The sequence below is a fragment of the Pelophylax lessonae genome (genome assembly GCF_965119305.1).
Source record: "Pelophylax lessonae genome assembly, chromosome: 6".
Taxonomy (NCBI): domain Eukaryota; kingdom Metazoa; phylum Chordata; class Amphibia; order Anura; family Ranidae; genus Pelophylax; species Pelophylax lessonae.
The window spans coordinates 229,599,781-229,622,874 of NC_138773.1; the positions used below are offsets into that span (position 1 = coordinate 229,599,781).

Consider the following 23,094-nt stretch of genomic DNA (forward strand, 5'->3'; position numbering starts at 1 on the left):
TCCTGTGGTGTGTTGTTTAGTTTGGCCTTACAAGCTGGGTTAGTGTAGCCCCCCAATTCTTTTGGGGGGCTACACTGAAGAGAAGAAATTATTTAACACTACCGCCTTTTCCCTGTCCTCTGTGGCCAAAACTCCCTTATCGTCTTTTATGGGGCCAATGTGTTCTGGCCTCGCTTTCTTACTGTTTATATACTTAAAGAATCTCTTGGGGTTCTTTTTACTCTCTTCCGCTATATGTCTCTCGTGTTCTATTTTAGCCGACCTGATTTCGCCTTTACATTTCTTATTACACTCTTTGTAATGCTTGAATGCTGCCAATGACCCCTCAGTCCTGTATTTTTTGAAGGCCTTTCCTTTAGCACTAATATGCATTTTTATGTTGGAGTTTAGCCATCCAGGGTTTAGTTTTGCTGTTTTAAATGTATTTCCCTTTGGAATGCACTGGTCAATCCCTTTAAGTATGCTTTTGAAGCACTCCCATTTTTCCTCCGTGTTCTTTGTCCCCAGGGTTATATCCCATTTGATATTTTCTAGCAGAGAGTGCAGTTTTGGGAAATTGGCTCTTTTGAAATTCAGTGTCCTTATATTGCCCTTGTGTTTCCTATTACTATGATTAATACTGAAACGAATTGACCTATGGTCACTGTTTCCCAAGTTGCCCCATATTTCTATATACGTGAGCAGCTCTTCCCTGTGTTCTAAGCCTTAACATCTTAAGGAGATTGCCTTGCAATCTCTGGATGTTGGTCGGGGGATCAGGGTGTACCTTGCAGAAACCGAGCAGTTTAGGAAATCAGCCTTACTATTTGTCCTTACGGATGGACCTCGAAAAAGGATTGGTCACATCTGCCACGACCATTTCCAGATGGACAAGACGGAAAGTGGTGCAGGTCCGGTTCCTCCGTTCCCTGTTAAGGTGCTTTCTATGCAGGCGATTAGTGCCTTTTGGGCTTTCTGCCATCAGGCGTCAGTGGTGCAGGTTGGCAAGGTGGCCACCTGGTCATCTGTGCACACTTTCACAAACTTTTATACAATTGATGTGCTGGCATCTGTGGATGCTGCTTTTGGCTGCAATGCTTTGCAGGCCACTGTTTGAGAGGATTAGTCCTCTTTGAGGGTGTATGTTTTTTTCAGGTGAGCTCCAGGTGTTCCTGGTTGAGCTTCATGTTACCTGGTTGGCTAGGTTTGGCCTTTTGGGAATTTTATTCTGCTGTGTTTTTTCCCACCCCTCATGTTTGACACTGCTTTGGGGCGTCCCAATGGTCAGGAAGATTCTGGAGCTGTGTCTGTCAATGAACGGAAGAGAAAATTGGATTTTTGTCTTACCGTAAAATCCTTTTCTCTGATGTTCTTTGAAGGACACAGCACCCAACCCTCTATTGAGCTGGGTTATTTTTCATCTGACACCGCTTGCAACTAACATAGAAAAGTAGTGCAGCGCTTAAACTAAATGCATGAAAAAAATCATGAAAAAACATAACAACTAATATAAATAAAGTCCATAAAAAGTCCATGAATATGAGCAGGTCAATCATCAAAGAAGGAGGCCTTCAGTGGGGAAGAGATGAAAATCATGCAATACTGTTCCATGTGTGTCAGCCCATCCACCAAGAAACCTACTGCCTCTCACCTCCACTATTCGACCACTAGGGGGAGTATGACATCACCCGCGGCTGCCCAGCATGAACTACGCTCTGTGATAAGACTGCATTTGGCACTGTGAAAGTGCCCTTCTTGTGAGTAATGTACTTTGCAAATTTTAAATAAATGTTTAAAGACAAAGAGCATTAGATCTTTTTTCACTTTTTATGACACCGGATGAATCGTCCTAGCTGAGCAGGGATTCCCCCCACACACCGTTAATCACCGTTGCTATTGAATGGCCTGGTGACCCCTAGTGGTGGAATAGTGGAGGTGAGAGGCAGTAGGTTTCTTGGTGGATGGGCTGACACATGGAACAGTATTGCATGATTTTCATCTCTTCCCCACTGAAGGCCTCCTTCTTTGATGATTGACCTGCTCATATTCATGGACTTTTTATGGACTTTATTATTTATATTTAGTTATGTTTTTTTTCATGATTTTTTTCATGCATTTAGTTTAAGCGCTGCACTACTTTTCTATGTTATTTGCATTTGAGGTTTTATGGTCTGGCCTTTTCAGTGTCCAGCAGCTATTGTTCTAGCTTTAGACATGAAAGATTTAGCGCTGAATACTTCCTCTTTAACTGCTTGCAACTAAACTGAATGCCTATAGCAGGAAGTGGGAGTATACCCCCTGGGACTGCCCCATAGGCACAGTAAAGCTTTTTCCTGCCTAGTGTCCTACTACTGTAGGGGGCAGCATAACCCAATGGTCAAGAAGTTTCTGGAGCTGTGTCCGTCAATATACATCAGAGAAAAGGATTTTACGATAAGACAAAAATCCAATTTATTTATTTTTTTTAATGCTAATAAGTCATGTTTAGGCTGAGCCCAATAATATTTAAAAACTGCAGTTATGTGGCTAAAAAAAATGGTCCTTATTCTTTGTGTATCGAGCATAATGCATTTACGTGTTTTGGATGCCTTTGAGTTTTTGGAAGTGTCCTTTTTAATAGGGCTTGAATAGTAAAATGCAGGTCAGAGCACCCAAAATGCAGCTGAAGGATATTTTTCTTAAAGCTCTTCTACACAGCACATCAGTGTGACAGGCTGTATTGGAAACAATGGGTTTTCTCATGCTGGAAAATTCAGCAAATTGCAGAACAACAAATCTGTTGTGAAAAAGACATTAAAGAAAAACTACTTGAATGGCTATATAGGATATAAGTCAATCCATTTGTGGCCAGCTTAAATCTAATGTGAACTGCACTGTGCTTGATCAGCAGCAGTAATCAAGGTGATTTAGGCCAACATTTTGGGATGGTTTTGCATAAAGCGTTTAGACCCTGTTCACACTGGGGCGACTTGTCAGGCGACCTGGTCGCCTGACAAGTCGCCGTGGGTCGCCTGCCATAGAGTAGCACAGGACCCGTTCTAATATGAGTGACACAAGTCGCTCCGACTTAGAAAAAGGGCCCTGAGCTTCTTTGGGGCGACCTGGAGCGGCCTGCATTGACTTCAATGATATGAAGTCCGTGCCGGCCGCTCCGAGGTCGCGGTGCGAGCTGCGCACCGCGACTTCACAGGTCGCCCCGACGAGTCGGGTCGCACCTGTGTGAACCGGCTCTTAGGGTACTTATTTCTCATGAATAGGAAGAAACAATAAATATATTTTGTTAAAACAAACCACAGAAGATAAGCCTGAGATGAAAAGGCAAGCACATGCTTTAGTTTCAAATGTATTTATGCAGTCCCGAAACCCACCTTGACGTTTTTTATCAGATTAATGAGTCTCCGCTTTTCTTTTCCTTCCTTTTCCTATTTATGCGTTAATTTCTTTCGTAGATGCTTCTTCTCATGAACAGCCAGACTCTGATTCTTCTTTCGTGGGTCATATAGAGATATCCAAAGAGGCTTCTCTTCAAGAGCTTAAACTTCAGGTTCGTGTATAAGACCAATACCTAGGTACTTTTGTGCATTTTGACATTTTGCTATATTTGGTATTCAACACCAATTGTTTCCTTATGCTGCAGTATGAATTGTCTGTAGTAATTGCAGTGTAAGTGCATCTGTTTTTTCTATGCAGGTTATTACGCTACCACTTTTTGATGCCCTTGGCATTCCTTCTCCTGATTTTCTCCGTGTCTGGACATTAGAAAACAAACGGTTGGCAAAAATATTGCGCTTCAATCAATTGCAGATCAGGTTTAGTTATTGCTTCATTTATACTTATTCCAAGGTGATAACATATGCCCTTTTTAATATGTGCACTTTTTCATAGGGTAAGAAGGTAAAAAGATGGAATTTGTTTGGCTTATTTCCCAATAAATTGCTGTTAAAGTTGATGACGACTAAAACAAATGCAAAACAAAAGCAACCAAAAAAAAAGAAAGTTATCTGAAAACTAATGTAGCTATGGTCCCATATACTATTATTTATGCACACTAAACAAAAACAAAAAAAAGCTTAAAGTGTAACTAAAGGCAAAACTTTTGTTTTGTATAGTGGGGAGAGGGATTAGAACACCTGCCACTTTTTATTGCTGTCTGTGCTCCCATTAGGGAGATTCGCTCTCTGTTTGTCCTATTTACTATTATCATTGAAAGTGAAAGTTTAAAAAAAAAACACATTTTGGGTTGTCCCCAGAAAAGTAATGGAGGGTAAATCTTTCAATGGGGACACTAGTTCTGGTGACCTGGGGGTCCCAGGAAAATTTCTTTCATTTACAGGGATTTCCTCTCACCTCCTGTTTGGTTATGGGACAGGAAGTGAAGGAAAATCTCCCCAATGGGACAAAGACAGAAAAAATAAATCTTACAGGGGTTTTATAACCCTCCCTTACGTTATCCAAAATGAAAAAACAAGTGTTGCAAACATGTTTTACTGGTGTGTGTGTGTAATGGAGTACCTTAAAGATAAAGATCACCTTTACCAAAAAGCAGCCAATGCAAGTAAAGAATGCCTGTAGATAAAAACAAACTGTGCAACTTTTACCAATGTTGAATTATGCCCTTGCTATAGGTGTAGGCCATTCAAGTACCTCCTCAAGCCTTGCCTTGTTGCTAGGATGTTGCGAAGACATGTCCAGCTGCTACTGTTCACCCTCACCATCACAGGAGCGACCTCTGAAACACTGAGCTCAGAGTTACTGCATCAGGGAAGTGAAAGTGCCTCTGAAAAGGCAGGACGTGGGGACTCCATCACTAGTTTTTTAGTCAGGCTTTGAGAAGTACTTAAATGGCCTACACCCATAGCAAGGGCAGTATTCAACGTTGGTCAAAGCTGCACAGCTTGTTTTAATCTACAGACAACCCTTCCGTGCATTGGCAGTTTTTTTTAACAGGTGCTACCTAGAACAGAGTATTCTGTTTTCTAACCACTATTTCTGCCTTTTTTGCTAGAAAATTACTTAGAACCCCCAAACATTATATATATATATATATATATATATATATATATATATATATATATATTTATTTATTATTTTTTAGCAGAGACCCTAGAGAATAAAATGGAGATTGTTGCAATATTTTTTCAAACTGTATTTGCGCAGCGGTCTTACAAACACAATTGTTTGCGAAAAATACACTTTTTTTAAATTAAAATGTAAAAAAAACAGTTAAAAATCCCATTGTTTTCTATAATGTGAAAGATAATGTTACGCTGAGTAAATAGGTACCCAACATGTCATGCTTCAAAATTGCGCATGCTTGTGGAATGGTGACAAACATTGGTACTTTAAAAATCCCAATAAGCTACACTTAAAAAAATTCTACAGGTTACCAGTTTAGAGTTACAGAGGAGGTCTAGGGCTCAAATTATTGCTCTTGCACTAATGCTGGCCATACACTAGCCGGAAAATAATTTAAACTAATTTTCAAAAAACGAACCCTCGGCCGTGAGAACAAACGATTGTGCCATCATGTAATGCGAATTCGCTGCGGGGACCACCCTTATGTTAAAGTGGACCGTCAGCCGTTTAAAAAAGAAAATCTCGGGTTGTGGCAGCTATCTGCTGCCATAACCCCGGTATTTAACGTCAAAGTACCAATGTAAATACACGGTGGGCAGTCCGTAAATGGTTAAGATTACTTTATTACCTTTATTAAAGTACTTTATTTTAAGTACTTTATTGAACTAGAAGTAAGAATACATTTTCTGACTTTATAGAGTCATAAATTTGTAGTTATCTGAGCTAAAATGTTTTGTTCTAATTCTCCACCCAGATGCTGTATATCAGGGAGATCTGGGTATTCTGTACTCCACAACAGTCATGTCCAGAAAGAGAAAGCGGCAGGGTGCACAGCTATAGAAATACCACTGAAAGTGAGATGCAGTAGGTGCTTAGTTCATTCAGGCACAATAAATGGACAATAAATGACAAAGGCGGAGCATTGAGGCACAAGTACAGACAAATTTAAAGAAACCACAGCACTTCTGACTCCCAGCCCTGACCATCTGAAGGGTGGCTGACAGGCCCTATACAACCCAAGGGGGATTAGGATAAGAAAAGGGCCACTCTGGGCATGAATGTTTAAAGGGCGGTTGCCCTATACTCAACACTGAAACATCTGCAGCCAGGGTCAGCAGAGCACTTGCCCCATCTTGGTTGTGTCTTTAACAATGGGCATACCTCTACAGTGGTCTTCTGCTGTTGGCAAACCATGGCCTTAGACCTGTAAAGCACCCTGCAACTAACTCTACCTGTTGCACTACGTGCCAAGGAGAGTGCATGCTAGCAGGATTCAATGCATGACCGTAACTTTACAGACTGGGTCCCCAAGGCTCTACCGAGGAGTCAACTTATCCTGGGAGTGGCAGTATAAGCTGCAATGACTATAGTGAAGCAGGAATCTTGATAGATGAATTTGCTTGGTGGAATATCATCATTTATGCAGAGATAGAAGGAAACCTCATTAGTAAGAAGATAAGGTTCTCGCAGTAGAGAGAAGAGATTCATTATCTTGGAATACTAACATAACCCGTGGCAAGCTGGGGTGGGAGTGGATATATATGTTCCTGCAGCCTTCTTTTCTTTGCCAGTGTCCAATCACCAGAAGGTAGCTGCATATATCCCAGTCGCAATGGTTAAAGAGCCTTTGTCCTGTACTGTTTGGCTTTGAGAGTAAGCAAAAAAAAGTATAGAAAAGGGCTGTCAACCATAGACTCAAGAATGGAGATTCAAATTGTTAAAAATGCCCACTTTTGCTTGCCTTTACCATAGTGGCAATGGTTTCTGTTTTAGCTTTAGCAGTCTACTGTATGATTTTAGCAATTAAAATAGCCTTTTTTTTCTCTGGCTAGTGACCATAAACTGGGAATCAGGACAACACTGTGTGTGGAGCCTCTGCAGGCAGAGGAGTGTCTAGGGTGAGTATTGTGTTTAATGTAAAAGCAATAAATTCTCTTCTTTATTCCTAGAAGTGCATTTTTTAGAATGAAGTCTGTAGCTGTAAGAGAAAACTGCTTAGGTCTTAACAAAGTAAACCAAAAACCTTTTTCCTTCTACATGGCACATTAGAATTCTTTTCCAACCTGTATGTAGGATTAGTAATATAAATTGAATAAGATAAGGTAGCAAATATATAGTACAAGAAACGGGACAACAAAAAAAAAATCTTTTTACTTCTACTGTTAAATTTTCCCATGCAGTGGGCCCCCTTCCCTGCAACACATAGGTCATTGGTTAAATGTTCATATTCAGTCCCCCAAAGCCACTTCAGTTCCCGGCCCACTCAATTGCAGCTCTTTGACATCATCACCTACAATGCAGGAATTCGTTGGCACTTGGCCATTTCACCAGTAGATAGTTATTCATTGTTACTTTCCCTCTATATCTATGTTGAGACAAACTCAACAGAGCTGTCCAGGCCGCTTTATGCCTCCTAGGTAACTCGGCTGCCCTGGAAGTGACACTCATTTCCACTCATTAAACATCAGTTGACAGGATTTTACACCTCTCATCTGTGCAGTGTGTTTAAAATGGTTCTTCACTTTGTTTGAAAACCCATACAAATACTGTACCTGCTGACTTTAGTGAAAGAACACTTACCTTTCCAAGGATCCAGTTCTGTCCTCACCCAGGCCGGTTTTTTACCGGTCTTCGAGTCCCAGGCACCAGCATGTTTAGTGTGGGAAGCTGGTTGTGACACTCCTTGCAGCTTCAAAGTTGACTTCCCACTGCACTGTTTGTATGGCCTGCTGGGACCTTTGACGTTATCTCAGAAGGCTGAATTCAGGGGGGGGGGGGGGCTGCTAAACCTCAGGTGGAATCACCTAGGCCACATGTGTCAAACACAAGGCAAGTGGGCCAAATGCAGCCCATCAGGTCATTTCATGTGGCCCTTGCGTCTCTCTTTCAGCTGCGGCTTCTCCCTCATCTCTTCCCTCTCCCTCATCTCTTCCCCCTCCTTGTCTCAGTAGTGGGTAGCAGAGAGGAGCTCCTCCACCAGAACTCCTCCACCAGATCTTGCACCTCTTTGTGCAGCTATAGCACCCCCTTGTCTCCTCCTCCCCCTCAGCATTCAGCAGACTCTGGCAACTAATTCCAGCCCTCCTCTGGTCCTCCTCCAGCCCCTGCACTTTCTTCTTTCTAGCTCTGCCTACAGTTTCTTCCCAGCAGCAACACAAGTTAAGGGGGTGCACTGTGATGTAAGGGAGGGTGGTGGGACTCTTGACTTCTGATAATGGGGGCTATTGACATCTGATGTAAGAGCTTTGAAAGCCTTGGGTATGCGTCTATTATATGCTAATTAAGCTAGCTACGTCAGGCTTGTACTTCATTCTCCAGGAATTAAGAGGAGTGGGAAAAGGAAGAAAATATTTGAAACAATTGTTTACATAACTAATGCATTTCTCATATACCTATAATTGTAGCAAACTAGTTTACACCTATTACATTAACAGCGGCTGACTTATGTATGGGATGCATCAACACATGTTTAGGTGGAATAATTCCCTGTTTTTTAACAACAAAAACAGCAATGTATGGATAAAATGTTTCAGTATAATTTTCTGCTTGATCCCTTAGCCCCCAGGATCTGCTCCTGAGAGTGCAGCTTTCTGTGCCAGGAGAATATCGCTATTTCCCCCCATTGGACATTGCATGGAATATCTCTCATGGATGTACAGCCTCGGCTCTTCTTCAGAGAATTGCCACCCACTGTGCACTTCCAACGGACAAAGTGGAGATTGCAAAATACTTTCCAGAGAAACACGAATGGCTCCCAATTTCAAGCTGGGTGAGGCTATAACATAACATTTGGTTTGCTTTATTCTAGATAACATTGCTATTTGCCAAATGGCAAATTTTATATATCGTATATACTCGAGTATAAGTCGAGTTTTTCAGCATTTTTTTTTGTGCTGAAAACGCCCCCCTCAGCTTATACTCAAGTCACGGTCTAACTTACCTTTTAAAAATGGCGCCGCCCGGCGCCAACACGTCACTGCGCATGCGCTGTTTGCCCTGGAATAGCCGAATGTGTAAGAGCTTTCCCGAGCATTGGCAGGGCATGCGCAGTGACGTGTTGGCGCCGGGCGTCGCCATTTTTAAATGTAAGGCGCCTCACCGACAGGTAAGTGAGACTCCTCCGCAGCCCCTGCATTTCCTCATGCAGTGCTGCGGGCATGGTACACAACATTCTCCTGTACCATGCCCGCAGCACTGCATCTCCTGTACCATCACCTGTACCATCTCCTGTACTATCACCTGTGCCATGCCTGTACCATCTTCTCTGCCATGCCTGTACCATCACCTGTGCCATGCCTCTACCATCACCTGTGCCATGCCTGTGCCATCTCCTGTGCCATGCCCGTATCATCTCCTGTACCATGCCCACAGCCCTGCATCCCCTGCACCATGCCCGCAGCCCCTGTTTTGTGTCTCGTGGTGGTCCAGTTGGGTCCAGTAGCTGCTGCATTCGCCACCCTAGGCTTATACTCGAGTCAATAGGTTTTCCCACTTTTTTGTGGTAATATTGGGTGCATCAGCTTATACTCGTGTATATACGGTAATACTATAAAATATAGATATATATATATATATATACTCTTAAATTACATATACATTACCAAAGGTGGGTGTATAGCTTCACAATGTATGAAAATGTGTTGTTTTTTTTTTTTTTTTTTTTTTTTTTTTGCAATATTAGGAATCTTCCTAAGCTCTACAAAAAAAAGTATCCACAAACCAAAATATACATTGAATGTATATTTCTCTAGCGCTCATCGACAGACGTAGTCCTCGGTGATACACCACCTTCGGGTTATGTTACCTCCGCAGGAGCAGGACTAGACAGGAAATTAAAAAGCTCTGGCCACACCCTAGGGGCAGTCCCAGAGGGTATATCCTCTCTCTCTCTGCCTCAGCAAATCAGTTATTTTCTGTCTAGTTAGGAGTAAGGACCTAGATACCTTGCTGGGATCTTAGGTCCTGGCAAGAATTTTTTTCTAAAAGGATTTTTAGACAGCTTTTTTTTTCTCCAGTGTTCCTGTGAGATCTTCAAGCAAGAAAGCTGAACTGGGCGACGGGCTGGATGTCGAGATCCGGTGGTCACCCCAGTTCAGCCTACGAGCGCGTGCAGGCCATAGCTCCGCGCTGGGTCGGCCGCGACAAAGTCCCATTAAAAGGACTGAACCCGCGAGTTAAACGTCTCGCTGAAACGCCAAAGACCATGAGTCACGCCGTCCGTATCGGTCGACAGCCCTCCCGCTCCGGTGGAGAGGGGTACTGTCAGGAGTTGGTGCCCGCCTGGTTCCGGTATGGTGAGTAGTATGTTCCCCCTTTTTCCCTGACGGGTTTTGTGGTGAACGCGGGCCCCTCTCTGTATGGTAAGAAAGAGTTCTTTCTATCCTATAACATGTCACAAATCCTCCTACTTTGAGTGTGATTTTATGTGTGCAAAAAGCCAGGAGGCTTGGTTTGGGAGCTAACAATCTATTGTATACATGTTTTAAAGATGTAATCTGTGGCATTCTGGGAATCTTATGGGTTAAGTATAAGCTACCTACCAGTCAGAAGCCATGGACATGTAGACTGCCTTCCAAATCAGATCTCCAGCTATTAGCAGGCCTCCCGAACGGCCATGCGGTCCGCCAGGGCCGGTACCGCCAACCACGCCATATCCCCATGCAGAGAGAGTGTTGTGTGCCTGCAGCACACCGCTAGTCAGCACAGGCCGCCGCCATTTTTTTTGCTGGATCGCACGAGCCGCCATTTTGGCGTAGCCTCGTGTCTCCAGCATGGGGGCGGCCATGTTTGAGGTGATTCTACACCTCGTGGAGCTTGGGGGAGGCGCCGGAAGGCGTGCAGAGGGGCGGAGCCGCCTCCCTTCTTCCTGGGCAGCCAGCCAAAAGACTTCCTGTTTGTCTAAGACAGCGCTGTAAGCTGTTGCAGTTTAACTCTGAACATCAAGTGGTGAGCCTGGGGGTCTATCTCTCTCTCTCTCGATCGATAGGGATCCCTAGCAGGTAACACTAAGGGGTTTTTTTGTGGCACTGAGGGTTAAAAAAAAAAAAAGTTTTTTCTTTACTTTTGAATTATATCATCCAGGAAGTAACTGGAGTTATTATGGACCCTGCCACACATATTCCCCCACCTGTTTCCCTCGAGGGGGCCTCGGGACCCGCCGGTGCACAGAGTATAGAGTCATTTACAGCAATTTTGGAGTCTATGGTGGCTCGGGTGGAGGCGGCCTGTCAGGGACGGGGGTCAAGGAAGCGACCCCCGCCTACCCCTATACTATCTGACACCTCTGACTCTGATTCAGAGATGGTCACTGCAGTTGCAGGTTCCTCTGCAAGGGCTGTTATCCCAGGTAAAGCCCCCTCAGACAGTGAGGAGGACGCTTCTTCTCCTGCTATAATTCAGGAAGAAGCATTGGTGGACGCACTAGTTGTGGCAGTGCAAGAAACCTTAAAACTTGAGGCTTTACCGGCAGAGGCAACTGAAACAGAAAGGCCTTTTGGGACTAATAAGCCCATCAAGACGGCGAAGGCTTTTCCTGTACCTAAATGTTTTGGTAATCAGATTAAAGGAGAATGGGAGCATTCTAAACGTACCTTTACTATTTCCAAGCGTATTGCTAGACGCTATCCGTTTGAGGAATCCATCATTAAGAAATGGACGGTACCACCAGTCGTGGATCCGCCTATTTCCAGGCTGAATAAAGCCACGGTTATTCCAGTGGAGGACACTTCGTCCTTTAAGGATCCGGTGGATCGAAAGATAGAAGCGGAGTCCCGCACTATCTTTTCTCTGATAGGGTCAGCATTTAGACCAGTAATTGTTATTGGTCTAGTTTCCCAGACACTTACGGAATGGGCGAAAATGGTACGCCAAGATCTTAGGGGAAAAGATATTCCCCAGGAGACATCTGATTTGATAGAACAGATCATACAAGGGCTACGGTTTATCTGTGACGCAGCCTTGGACACTACTCCCTTGTTAGGGCATGCATCTAAGTTAGCAGTGATCCTCAGACGTGTGCTGTGGTTAAAATGCTGGTCAGCTGACCTAGGTTCCAAAAAGACTTTGACCAATCTCCCTTTTCAGGGGAATCGTCTATTTGGAGCCAACCTAGATGAAATCATTAAGGATGCCACCGGGGGCAAGAGTACTTTTTTGCCACAGGCTGCAAAAGTTAAGGGACCTCGCAACAAGCGAGGACCTTTCTTTACCGCCCATAAAGGGCGCCCGGCTGGTACTCCCGGGAAAGGCAAGACTCCTCCAGGAGGGTTCAAGAAGAGATGGTCGGACAAGCAGAGGACCAACCCAGCCAAACCCGAAGTAAAGGAGTACACAGCCTGAAGGTGCGCCCCCACCCGATTTCAGGGTGGGGGGACGTTTTCACCGGTATTCAGGACATTAGATCGAGCATCTACCACTACTACCGGTGCGATTCTTCCCTTCCAACATTTAAGTACAGGAAGCGGTAGTTACCGTTCCCTGTATAGATCTTTTCCTTTACCTTTTCCTAAGATTAGTCCCGATACCTCACAGGAATCGGATCTGATTGACCAGATAGGCCAAGTAGCCTCTAGTCGGGTGACTTCGGTCCCTGAGGTTCAACCAGAAAAGATCACCTTTCCTGATAACTATCAGGTATCTGATAAATGTGTGGGAACAGAAAACGACCAGACTTTCTCGGATGGTCGGGGCCAGATAGCTCTAGGGACGCCTGGTTCAGATCCTATCAGCGCCAGTGGTCCTAGAAATTCTAGGCTGGCCTCTTCAAGCCGGCCTGGCCGACTTGGACATGTTAGTCGCAGACGTTCCGTGGGAACTTCGTCTCAGGGAGTGTCTGTAGTCTCTAGGACCTATTTACCTTCGTGCTTTACAGTCGCTGGTTTTAATGGCCTGGCCATTGAGACCCAAGTACTGAAGGACAGAGGTTTGTCTACTTCAGTCATTCCTACCCTTATTAAAGCAAGGAAAGCGACTTCCAGCAAAGTCTATTATCACACATGGAAGACTTACATTGCGTGGTGCGAATCTTTAGGATTTCCTCCACGTACCTATTCGGTGACTCGAATATTGGCCTTTTTGCAACAAGGGGTTGAGCAGAAGCTAGCCTTGAGCACCATCAAGGGTCAAGTTTCAGCATTAGCAATCTTCTTTCAGAAGCCTTTAGCTACCAAGTCCTTGGTGCGGAATTTCATCCAGGGGGTGCGGCACCTGGCTCCACCAGTCCGCGCGCCCTTACCGCCCTGGGATCTTAATTTGGTTTTGTCGGTTCTACAGAAACCTCCCTTTGAAAACATCAGGGAGATTCCCTTGCTTACTTTATCCCAGAAGGTGGCCTTCTTGGTGGCTATCACTTCTGCTCGCAGGGTGTCCGAACTGGCTGCATTATCATGCCAGTCACCATACCTAGTGATTCATAGGGATAAGGTAGTACTTCATCCTAAGCCATCTTTTCTTCCTAAGGTGGTTTCAGATTTTCATCTGAATGAAGATATTGTACTACCTTCCTTGTGTCCTCAGCCCAAGCATCATCGGGAACATGCGTTGCATTCCTTAGATGTGGTTCGGGCAATCAGGGTATACCTGAAGGCTACGGAATCATTCCGTAAGACGGATTCACTTTTTGTGATCACGGATGGCCCCAGAAAGGGTTTGCCTGCATCTGCCGCGACCATTGCCAAATGGATTAGACAAACGGTGGTACAGGCTTATTCTATTAAGGGTCAGAGTCCTCCGTTCCCTGTTAGGGCGCACTCCACTCGAGCGCTCAGTACTTCCTGGGCCTTTCGCCATCAGGCGTCAGTGGTCCAGGTATGTAAGGCGGCCACCTGGTCGTCGGTACATACCTTTACAAAATTCTATAAAATTGATGTGACGGCATCGGCGGATGCCTCATTTGGCCGCAAGGTTTTGCAGGCCGCAATTTGAGGAGACCGGTGGTCTACCTCGAGGGTTTTTTTCTGTTTGAAAATTGTTTTGTTGAGTCTCATCATTAAGGATGAGCATTGTAAACTTCTAGTTGGCACCGGTTGGGCCTTCTAGATTGGGATTTGATTTCCATTTTCCCACCCTTCAGTTGTGATACTGCTCTGGGACGTCCCGAAGGTGGTGTATCACCGAGGACTACGTCTGTCGATGAGCGCTAGAGAAAAATGGATTTTTGTAAAATCTTACCGTAAAATCCTTTTCTCTTAGCTCATCGACAGACGTAGTCCCCGCCCCTCTGTTTTGGAGTTGGGTTGGGTTAAATTCTCTAAGCACTGCTTTTTCACATAACTGATTTGCTGAGGCAGAGAGAGAGAGGATATACCCTCTGGGACTGCCCCTAGGGTGTGGCCAGAGCTTTTTAATTTCCTGTCTAGTCCTGCTCCTGCGGAGGTAACATAACCCGAAGGTGGTGTATCACCGAGGACTACGTCTGTCGATGAGCTAAGAGAAAAGGATTTTACGGTAAGATTTTACAAAAATCCATTTTTATCTGATTTTGCTCATTATTGTTTTACATTAGACTCAACATGTTTCTAAAAAGAAGAAGAAAAAAAAAACTGAGAACCTGCAAGGGGCTCCATACTATTTAAAGGATGGGGATATAATTGGTGTAAAGGTGAGTAATGTCTGGAAAAAGCAATATTTGAATTGTATATAGTGCTGGTCACAAATTTTATTTTATTTTCTTTAAAAAAAACTAGAATATCTTGACTTTTTTTTTTTATTTTAAAGGTTCACACATCAATTCACTTTTTGCTGTCAGTTTGATTTCTAGTTACAACTTATCACTGTTGCATCATTTTTTAAAGTTCTTGTTTTTGTTAATTATTGCATGTTAAATGATTAAAGTGAAATAAATACCGGATTATACCACACCTGCTTTAACCCCATGAATAACAATCTAAGCATTTTGCAGTCTGTCCTATCTCTTCCTTCTTGATTTAACCTGAAAATGATTTATCTTTAAGAAATCAATCAAAATTTAATTAAATCAGTAAATAAATTGAAAGTGTCAGAAATAACAGAGCAATTGATTTGTTTGCAGACACAATCAGGTACCAGAACAATTGGATTATTATTTGTGTGCGGACACAGTTTGGTGAAGGTTTGAAAAGATATAGGTGCAATTGGAGATTTAAATGGAGAAACTAAGATAAGAGGTTTAGGCGTATAGAAATGTTCTTGTTTATGTGTACGCCTTGTAAGAGGGGTGCCTGTGGGCAGTTGTATTGTACCTTCTTGTCTGACCTGCTTATGAGATTAATAGGCATCCTACATACATCAACAGAGATTCACAGCATTATTTTTTAAAATTTAAATTGAGAGTCAAGATTAACAGCCCATCCACTCTAGTGTACTGTAGTAACAAGCAAGTTGGTATGGTCCCATTTCCTATCACACTTGTGTTGCAGTGCACCATGCATTGAGGTGCACTGTGCTGGAGAAAATGACTTGTTTGTGTGTGTGCGTGTATGTGTGTGTATATGTGTATATATATATATATATATATATATATATATATATATATATATATATAGATATAGATATATATATATATATGTGTATGTATGTGTTTGTATGTATATGTATGTGTGTGTGTATGTGTGTGTGTATATATATATGTGTGTGTGTGTATATATATATATATATATATATATATATATATGTATGTATGTATGTGTTTGTATGTATATGTATGTGTGTGTGTGTGTATATATATATGTATATATGTGTATATATATAATGTGTTTGTGTAAAATAGTTTTTTTTTTTTCTTTAGCCCGCTGTAGTGCATTCAAATGAATAGGCCGCCTTTATAGCATGGAGATGAGGGTTTAGAGCAGTAGTCTCCAAACTTTCTAAACAAAGCGGAATAGTGCTCCAAGTGCTGGATAAAGGCAAGTTTAGAGGGTGGTGGTGAAAAGTGCTTTCAGTAGGCTTGTATCTAGATATAACCTGGGAAATTCCTCTTACCCTTCTGCATTTTTATTTTGTTCTGCAATACATTTTAGCCAAGCCCTGTATATAATTTTTAACAGTTGTGTAATATACGTTGCTATTCTTTTTTATAAAAGGTTTATTTTACTGGAAACTGCAACAAGCAGAATTGTATCTAATACACTGCAGTGGTGTGAATGTAACTTTTAAAAGTGTATCTAAAGCCAAAATAGTTTTTTGTATAGAGAGATGAGGGGTTAAAACCCATGTCTGTGTGCCCATTAGGGAGATTCACCCTCTTCATTTGACCACTGAAAAGTGAGGGAATATCCAAACTTTTAAATTGTCACTTGAGCAGAAACAGAGGGAAAATCTTTCATTATGGACATCTTTTTAACTGTCCAAAAGGGCATTTACCTCACTTTGGATAGATTCTTTCTCTTTTCCTTTAGTGACTACAGTTTTGACCTTCGTTGTACTTTAACTTGCCTAGAGATGTAGAATATTAGTTTAACAGTGGGAAGGAAGCAGTGACATGTTCATAATGTATTAAAAATGTAAACTGTACTGTATTTTTAAGAACCTTCTTCTGGACGACAAGATAGACTTCAGCTCAGAGAACGAGTATATTGCAAAGGAAAAGCAAAGACAACGAGCAGAAAGCAAGACAAATATGTAAGGAATTATTTTATGATTTTTCTTATGCAAACTTCAAAGGGTATAATATATACTGTTATGCAAAAATATCATTGCTCATTGTAAGGTATTAACTGCAATAGCTTTCCATTAAAAAAAAAAATACCAGCACAGATCTTGCTAGATAAGGATACAATGGAAAAACTAGTCAAAGTATATAAAATTCTAAGGGCTCATTCACACCCATTGAGATGTTTTGAACTGCATAAATCAGCACAGACTCAACACAATGGCACATGGAAAGCAGTTGTTATCTCTGTGGTCAGTTTACAACGTACAGGTGCTCAGTAGTGTGCTGCACAAAAATGCTGCATGTCAGCATTTTCTTGCAGCCTAACTAACTACACCACACGCATAGAGTTTAGAAAAGTATCATTTTGTGACACTTCAACAAAGTTAAAAGAAAAACAGCGCAATGCATTGTAACAATCAATCTCATTGCCCCTTTCCACCACCACACAACGTACACCAGGGGGCATATGTGTTAGCACGTGGACTGGTGTAAACAAGCCCTAAAAAGTTCTTTAAAAATAAACACGTATTCAAACTAAACCAGATAAATACGATTTTTAAAAATCACTTAATCCACAGACAAATTAATTAAAAGAACAAATTAGTTCACAAGTAAATTATCTGTTGTTTTTATTGGATCATGAGTAGATCCTTCAGTATAGATTATTTATATTAGGCGATTACATGGTGTTTTTGGAATTTTTATGCACAATTTAGGAAACCCCTATTTGCACTTTGCACAACCCCTATGTAAATTTGACCCACTCCTTTCTCTGACCTAAACCCTCCAAGAGTCCCTCCAAGGTTTTTGAAATTTCTGAAGTGTGATTATAGTGAGCAGTATAGGCCAGCTATGTCCAAAAGGACAAAAAACCTCATGGGAAGCACCACCCGAAAAATATAGTAATAGAGGGAGAAAAAAAGTAGGTGGGCTTTTTAGATGGTGGTTTCCAAGGTAATGAAGCTAGAATCCAGGCGACAACCCTGACCCTTTGCCTTTTTAAAAACAAGTTAGCAATAGCAACTCCTGTGTCTATCTCTAGATCATAAGTTACTACAGCTGTTTTTACTTAAAGGAGAAAATTAAAAAAAAAAAAAATAGAGGGAGAAAAAAGTAGGTGGGCTTTTTAGATGGTGGTTCCCAAGGGTATACCATAGCATATCGCACACAAGTCTTATGTAAGTTTAGAAATACATATTTTTTTTAACACATACTGTTTGACATATTTGAGAAAAAAAAAGGTCAAAAACCTCCATATGCTATATTTAAAAAGAGACAAATATGGATGTGTCCATACAAGTAGAGATCATACAGTAACATACATCGTGTAACAGCTGATTGAATTACACAAAAATTGTCAACATGTTTTGCAGGATGAACTGCTTCTTCAGAGCTTCATATCTGTGTTTAAATCGCAAACATTTAACCTATTCATAGACAGAAACAAAAATAATAAATAATATATTTTATCATATACACACATGCATATTCAAAACTTCCTATCCATTGCTAAAAAATGGGAAAAAATAAATAGGAAGTTTTGAATATGCATATTTGTGTATATGATAAAACATTTCATTTTCATTGTTTTTGTTTCTGTCTATGTATAGATTGTGATTTAAACACAGATATAAAGCCCTAAAGAAACGGTTCATCCTGCGAAACATGTTAGTGATTTTTGTGTAATTCAATCAGCTGTTACATGATGTATGTTACTGTATGATCTCTACTTCTATGGACACATCCATATGTGTCTCTTTTTATTAATAGCATATGGAGGTTTTTGACCTTTTTTTCTCTGATATGTCAAACAGTATGTGTTAAATAAAAATATGTATTTTTAAACTTACCTAAGACTTGTGTGCGATATGCTATGGTATACCCTTGGGAAGCACCATCTAAAAAGCCCACCTACTTTTTTCTCCCTCTATTTTTTTTATTATTTTCTCCTTTCAGTAAGAACAGCTGTAGTAACTTATGATCTAGTGATAGACACAGGAGTTGCTATTGCTAACTTGTTTTTAAAGGCAAAGGGTCAGGGTTGGCGCCTGGATTCTAGCTTCATTACTTTGTGATTCAGTGACCCTGATAAAGCATGCTGGGCAGGAGTTTATATTTTTCGGACTTTACTGGCTGCATGCTTGTTCCAGCTCAGTGATTAACTAGATAGTAAAGCCAGGGTCAGGATGACAAGCCCTGGAAACTGATTATTTTAAGAACAAATCTGCTGGGTTAATGCCCATTTTTCTAACTTGCAAAGGATAATTTTAGAGGCAAATATATCTTTTAATAAATATACAAAGAAAAATGCATCAAAACAAAGTATGAAGACAGGTAAATGGCACTATCTAGAAAAGAATGACAATGGGATGGGTCCTTCCCCACCATGGGTCGGAAAAATTTTACAAGATACAATTCAATACAAGGCCTGTGAGTAACTTTTCAAGTCCATTAATAAACTCCTAACATGTCCCAGTAAAATAAAAAATAAATGAATAAAAGTATAGTTATACAAGCATATAAAACTGTGCCATGTGTCACTAAAAATAGTTCTTAAGCTCCATCTAAGTGACCTTGACTTTTTAAGATCTCAGACAGAGTGATGCATTTCCTCAGTCCCCTCTCCCCCGTGATCAGACTGCAACATTGTAACTCTGAATGGATAAACTTAAAGTGGTCATAAAGCCACTTTATCATCTTAATAGAATCCCCTGTGTTATATTAGGTTATTTGCCCCAGTGTATGTGCCTTATAAAAAATATGTAGCTTTATTTTTATTTTAGAGCGCCGCTCTGCGCTCATGTGACTGCCCACCGCTCTCCCCCCACCTGAGAACTACAGCAGGAGGGGCTGAGGATTTCCCCCTGACGTCAGCCGGCATAAGAGGAGGAGAGCAGCGGGCAGTCACGTGAGTGCAGTGTGGCACTCTGAAATAAGGTATAAAGCTACATATGCTGGGGCACATAATGTAATGGAACACAGGGGTTTATATTAAGAAAACACCATTCTTAGAGCAGCAGAAGGGAAGGGGCGGGCACTGACACTAGCTGACAGGCAGGTAGGGGAGGGGGGGGAGAAGGGGGAAAGAGGAGAGACGGTGTGCTGACGGAGGCATGTAAACTGACTATGGTATCAGGGTTTAGCAGCCATGATAAATCTGGTCATTTTACAGAGGGTAGGGCAGCACCAGGCAGGATCAGCCAGGTTTTTTAGATGATAAAAAGGGACAAATTACACAGCACAAGCACTGTGCTGTTATACATGCTTTAAAGGAACAGAATCATTTTTTTTTCTTTTTTAGGGTTACAAGCACTCTAACATAAAAAATGTAATGAAAGGCACACTTTAAAGTGGAGTTCCGGCCACAAAAAATTTTTTTCAAAGAAGATACCCCCGGGACAGTCAGGGCTAGCACATTCCACAATGAATAGCCTCTGATCTGTCCCGGTTCGCACTTACCTTTTAGAAGAAATACTTACTTTGAAAATTTCTTCTCCAGCGCTGCCATCTCAGGTGTGGGCAGCTTGAAGCCAGCGCGATCCTCTTCTGCGTCCTCTTCCGTCTTCTTCGGTCCCACGATGCACTGCGCCGGCCCCGCCGTCACTTCCGGGGCTGCAGCGTCATCCCTGCACAGCTTCTGGGCATGCCCAGAAGCTGTTTAGCAAGGTATGACGCGCCTGCACCGGAACTGATGGCGGGGCCGGTGCAGGCGCATTGATTCCTGGGAGCGATGACGTTCAGCTCCCTGGAATCATTGCAAAGCGGAAGTGACGGCGCGGACCGCGGCCGCCGAGGGAGGAAGTGGAAGAAAGGTGAGTATATTTTTCTGCAATTACAAGGTAAGTAAAAAAAAAAAAAAATCGTAACTACCCATTTCTTTTTCAGGTGACAAATAGGAAGCGGATGGGCCAAAATCGACTATGTCGATTTTGTGGCCGGAACTCCGCTTTAAGGAATTTCTGAAAACATTACTTTTTTTTAACAGTGGAGTTGACACACTATAGTGGATCTTTTTTAAAGCCTCTAGAAACTTTTATTAACATGAAGGATGTTATTTTATTCAAACAAGTTTGTGTAACCACCGTTTCTGTTTTTCATAGTACACCATCTAATTGCAATCAAAAAGTTCGGCCAAGTGGACGGAAGCCGGAAAGTTCTCTATCCATCCGAGTGGGAGTGTTCAGATAGCAAAAACTTGCTCCCATGGTTGGAGCATGAAATACAGAATCTCTGTCCCCTTAATCTCAGGGATGAACATAAAATATACTGTCAGTAGGAGGCAGTGTGATGTTGTGGTATAATTCTATAGTTCCCCCTGGAGGTCAGAACCAGGTGCTGCAGGAGTATGGGTGCTTGTGGCTGATCTCGGCTGCAGAACAGTCAGGAAATTTTCTGTGTATGGAGGTGCCTTCTCTTATCTCATTATCTGCTGTACATCACCTGGAATTGATTTCTTTAAACTGCTGCTATAAGAAATAAGAAAAACCTATAGCTGTATTTCTTGCAATCAGGTTTAAACATGATTGACCCTGCCTCCATTTATTTTTATTATTTTATGTTAATGTTACTTGTCAGTTCTCTATGGTTCATTTTTCTATAAGATTACATTCCCATGCTTTTTTGGGGAGTCAACAGCTGTCAAGGAATAAAGGGATACTCGTGTACAAATTTATCTTTTTTTAAGATTCAGTCTGGTATTTTTGTTATGGGTATTGTAGTTAATTTCAGATTTCTGCCTCAGATGGCCCTTTAACACTTACAGTTCTTGTATGCAGTAATGCACAATTTTAATACACATTACTGCATGCAGTTATGCACTATATTGTATGTCTTAGACATGCATTTATGTGTGCATTATTGTGCGGTTTTGTGCATTTTAAATGTGTGGGTTTTGCTCATGAGTTAACAAAAGTAAGACAAACATTCATGGTACAGATGTCTATAATGCACACAGCTGATTGATTCAAGATAATTTTTCCATTTGTTTCATTTTATGAACCGAATTAAAACCCAACTCCATGCAGAACTTTTTGTTTTGGGCAGAGTGTGTAAAAGTCCCTCGGTCAGGTTTATATTTGTAGTCTGTTGGAAGATTTGCCTTCACTTCCTGTCAGGACAGAAATTGATGGGAAAACTCTCCAGTGGGGGGACAGGCAGCAACAAAAAATGTTGTTCAACAAAATGGGAGTGGGTTAGAACCTCTTTAAGGTCATTATTATGATCTGTGACACAAAACATACAAATGCATGCATTAATAGATTATGAAATGTGTTTTTTAAATCCAACAAATATAAGTACCTGAATTTGACCTGACTTTTAGCCTCTTGCAATCCCCTGGTGCAGCAGCATTTGGACTGGGAGAGAGGAACAAGAATGAAAGCCAATCGGGTATACTGCATGCTAATGTCCTAAAATAGAACATGATGATAGGAGAAGAGTGAACAGAGAGATGATCTAATCAATATGCTGCTGGTCTTTCGTTGTCCAGTCAGCAGACTGAGGGTGAAGCAAGGACAGTGTATTCCTTTTAAGGGGTTACAACTGTAATAAACAATGTGGTGTCATCCAAATAGTCTTGCTGTGTGAGACCATCCATATGATCTCATCCCCCAGAAGTATGTTCGCTGTGTTAGAGTGACAGTTTTTTGCAAAGCATCAGAGAGCTCCTGATTGGCTCAAAGTACCGTACCTTCTCTCTGATAGTCAGAGGCTGATGTGTAGGAGGCTACAGAAAGCTAATATTCTGACAGATTTCGGGTACTTATACAGGCTGTAATAAATGAAACCTTTAAAAGAAACCTAAAGACCACTGCCATTGCATTTTTTTTCCTTCAGCTAAAGCTATTTGTCTGACTGGCTTGCTGGCTGTTCAGCTTCAATGGCCCTAAATGTATTCAGATCATGAGTTCTGATTTTACCTTGACTTTCCTGATTTGCATACTGGTTACAGGTTAGTGTCTCAAATTATTGAAGCCAGAAGCTCAGTATAATAGCCAGACAAATAGCAATATCCATGTACCTGCCAGGAAATGTTTCCAGAAATTGTGTTATCTTAATCCTACATTACAGGACACAGGACTGTTATTAATGAGCAATTGATTATATGCCTCTGCCTTTAATTTTTTTTTTTTTATTATTTTTATTAAAATATGCTTCTGCCTTAAAGTGATTGGACACTGGGAAAAACTTTTGCTAGGGCTGTCCCTAGTTTGTACCCATATAACCTTGTCCAATCCATGAGGCTCCATTTTGTTGCTAATGTCCTTAGGTGATGGACCTATTCTATTTTGGAGATTCTTTTTTAAACCATTAAAGTTTTTTGAATCTTTATTTAACATCTGACTGCTTATTACTTTGTGCTACCTAGCAATTTCTGGACCTGTTACCCTCAGTATGCACCATAGGGACCA

At 41.6% G+C, this 23,094-nt stretch overlaps 1 protein-coding gene across 1 annotated transcript in view; it reads left to right on the plus strand.

The window, feature by feature from the left end:
* USP40 (ubiquitin specific peptidase 40) overlaps nucleotides 1-21,658 on the plus strand; it is a 129,341-nt gene extending 107,683 nt beyond the window's left edge. The window contains exons 19-25 of the mRNA XM_082261771.1: nucleotides 3,429-3,523; nucleotides 3,670-3,788; nucleotides 6,888-6,953; nucleotides 8,614-8,824; nucleotides 14,558-14,653; nucleotides 16,556-16,650; nucleotides 20,785-21,658. Coding sequence (XP_082117897.1) covers nucleotides 3,429-3,523; nucleotides 3,670-3,788; nucleotides 6,888-6,953; nucleotides 8,614-8,824; nucleotides 14,558-14,653; nucleotides 16,556-16,650; nucleotides 20,785-20,872 — 770 coding nt within the window. The 3' untranslated portion in view covers nucleotides 20,873-21,658. The remainder of the gene's footprint in view (nucleotides 1-3,428; nucleotides 3,524-3,669; nucleotides 3,789-6,887; nucleotides 6,954-8,613; nucleotides 8,825-14,557; nucleotides 14,654-16,555; nucleotides 16,651-20,784) is intronic.
* Nucleotides 21,659-23,094: the final 1,436 nt, after the last annotated feature.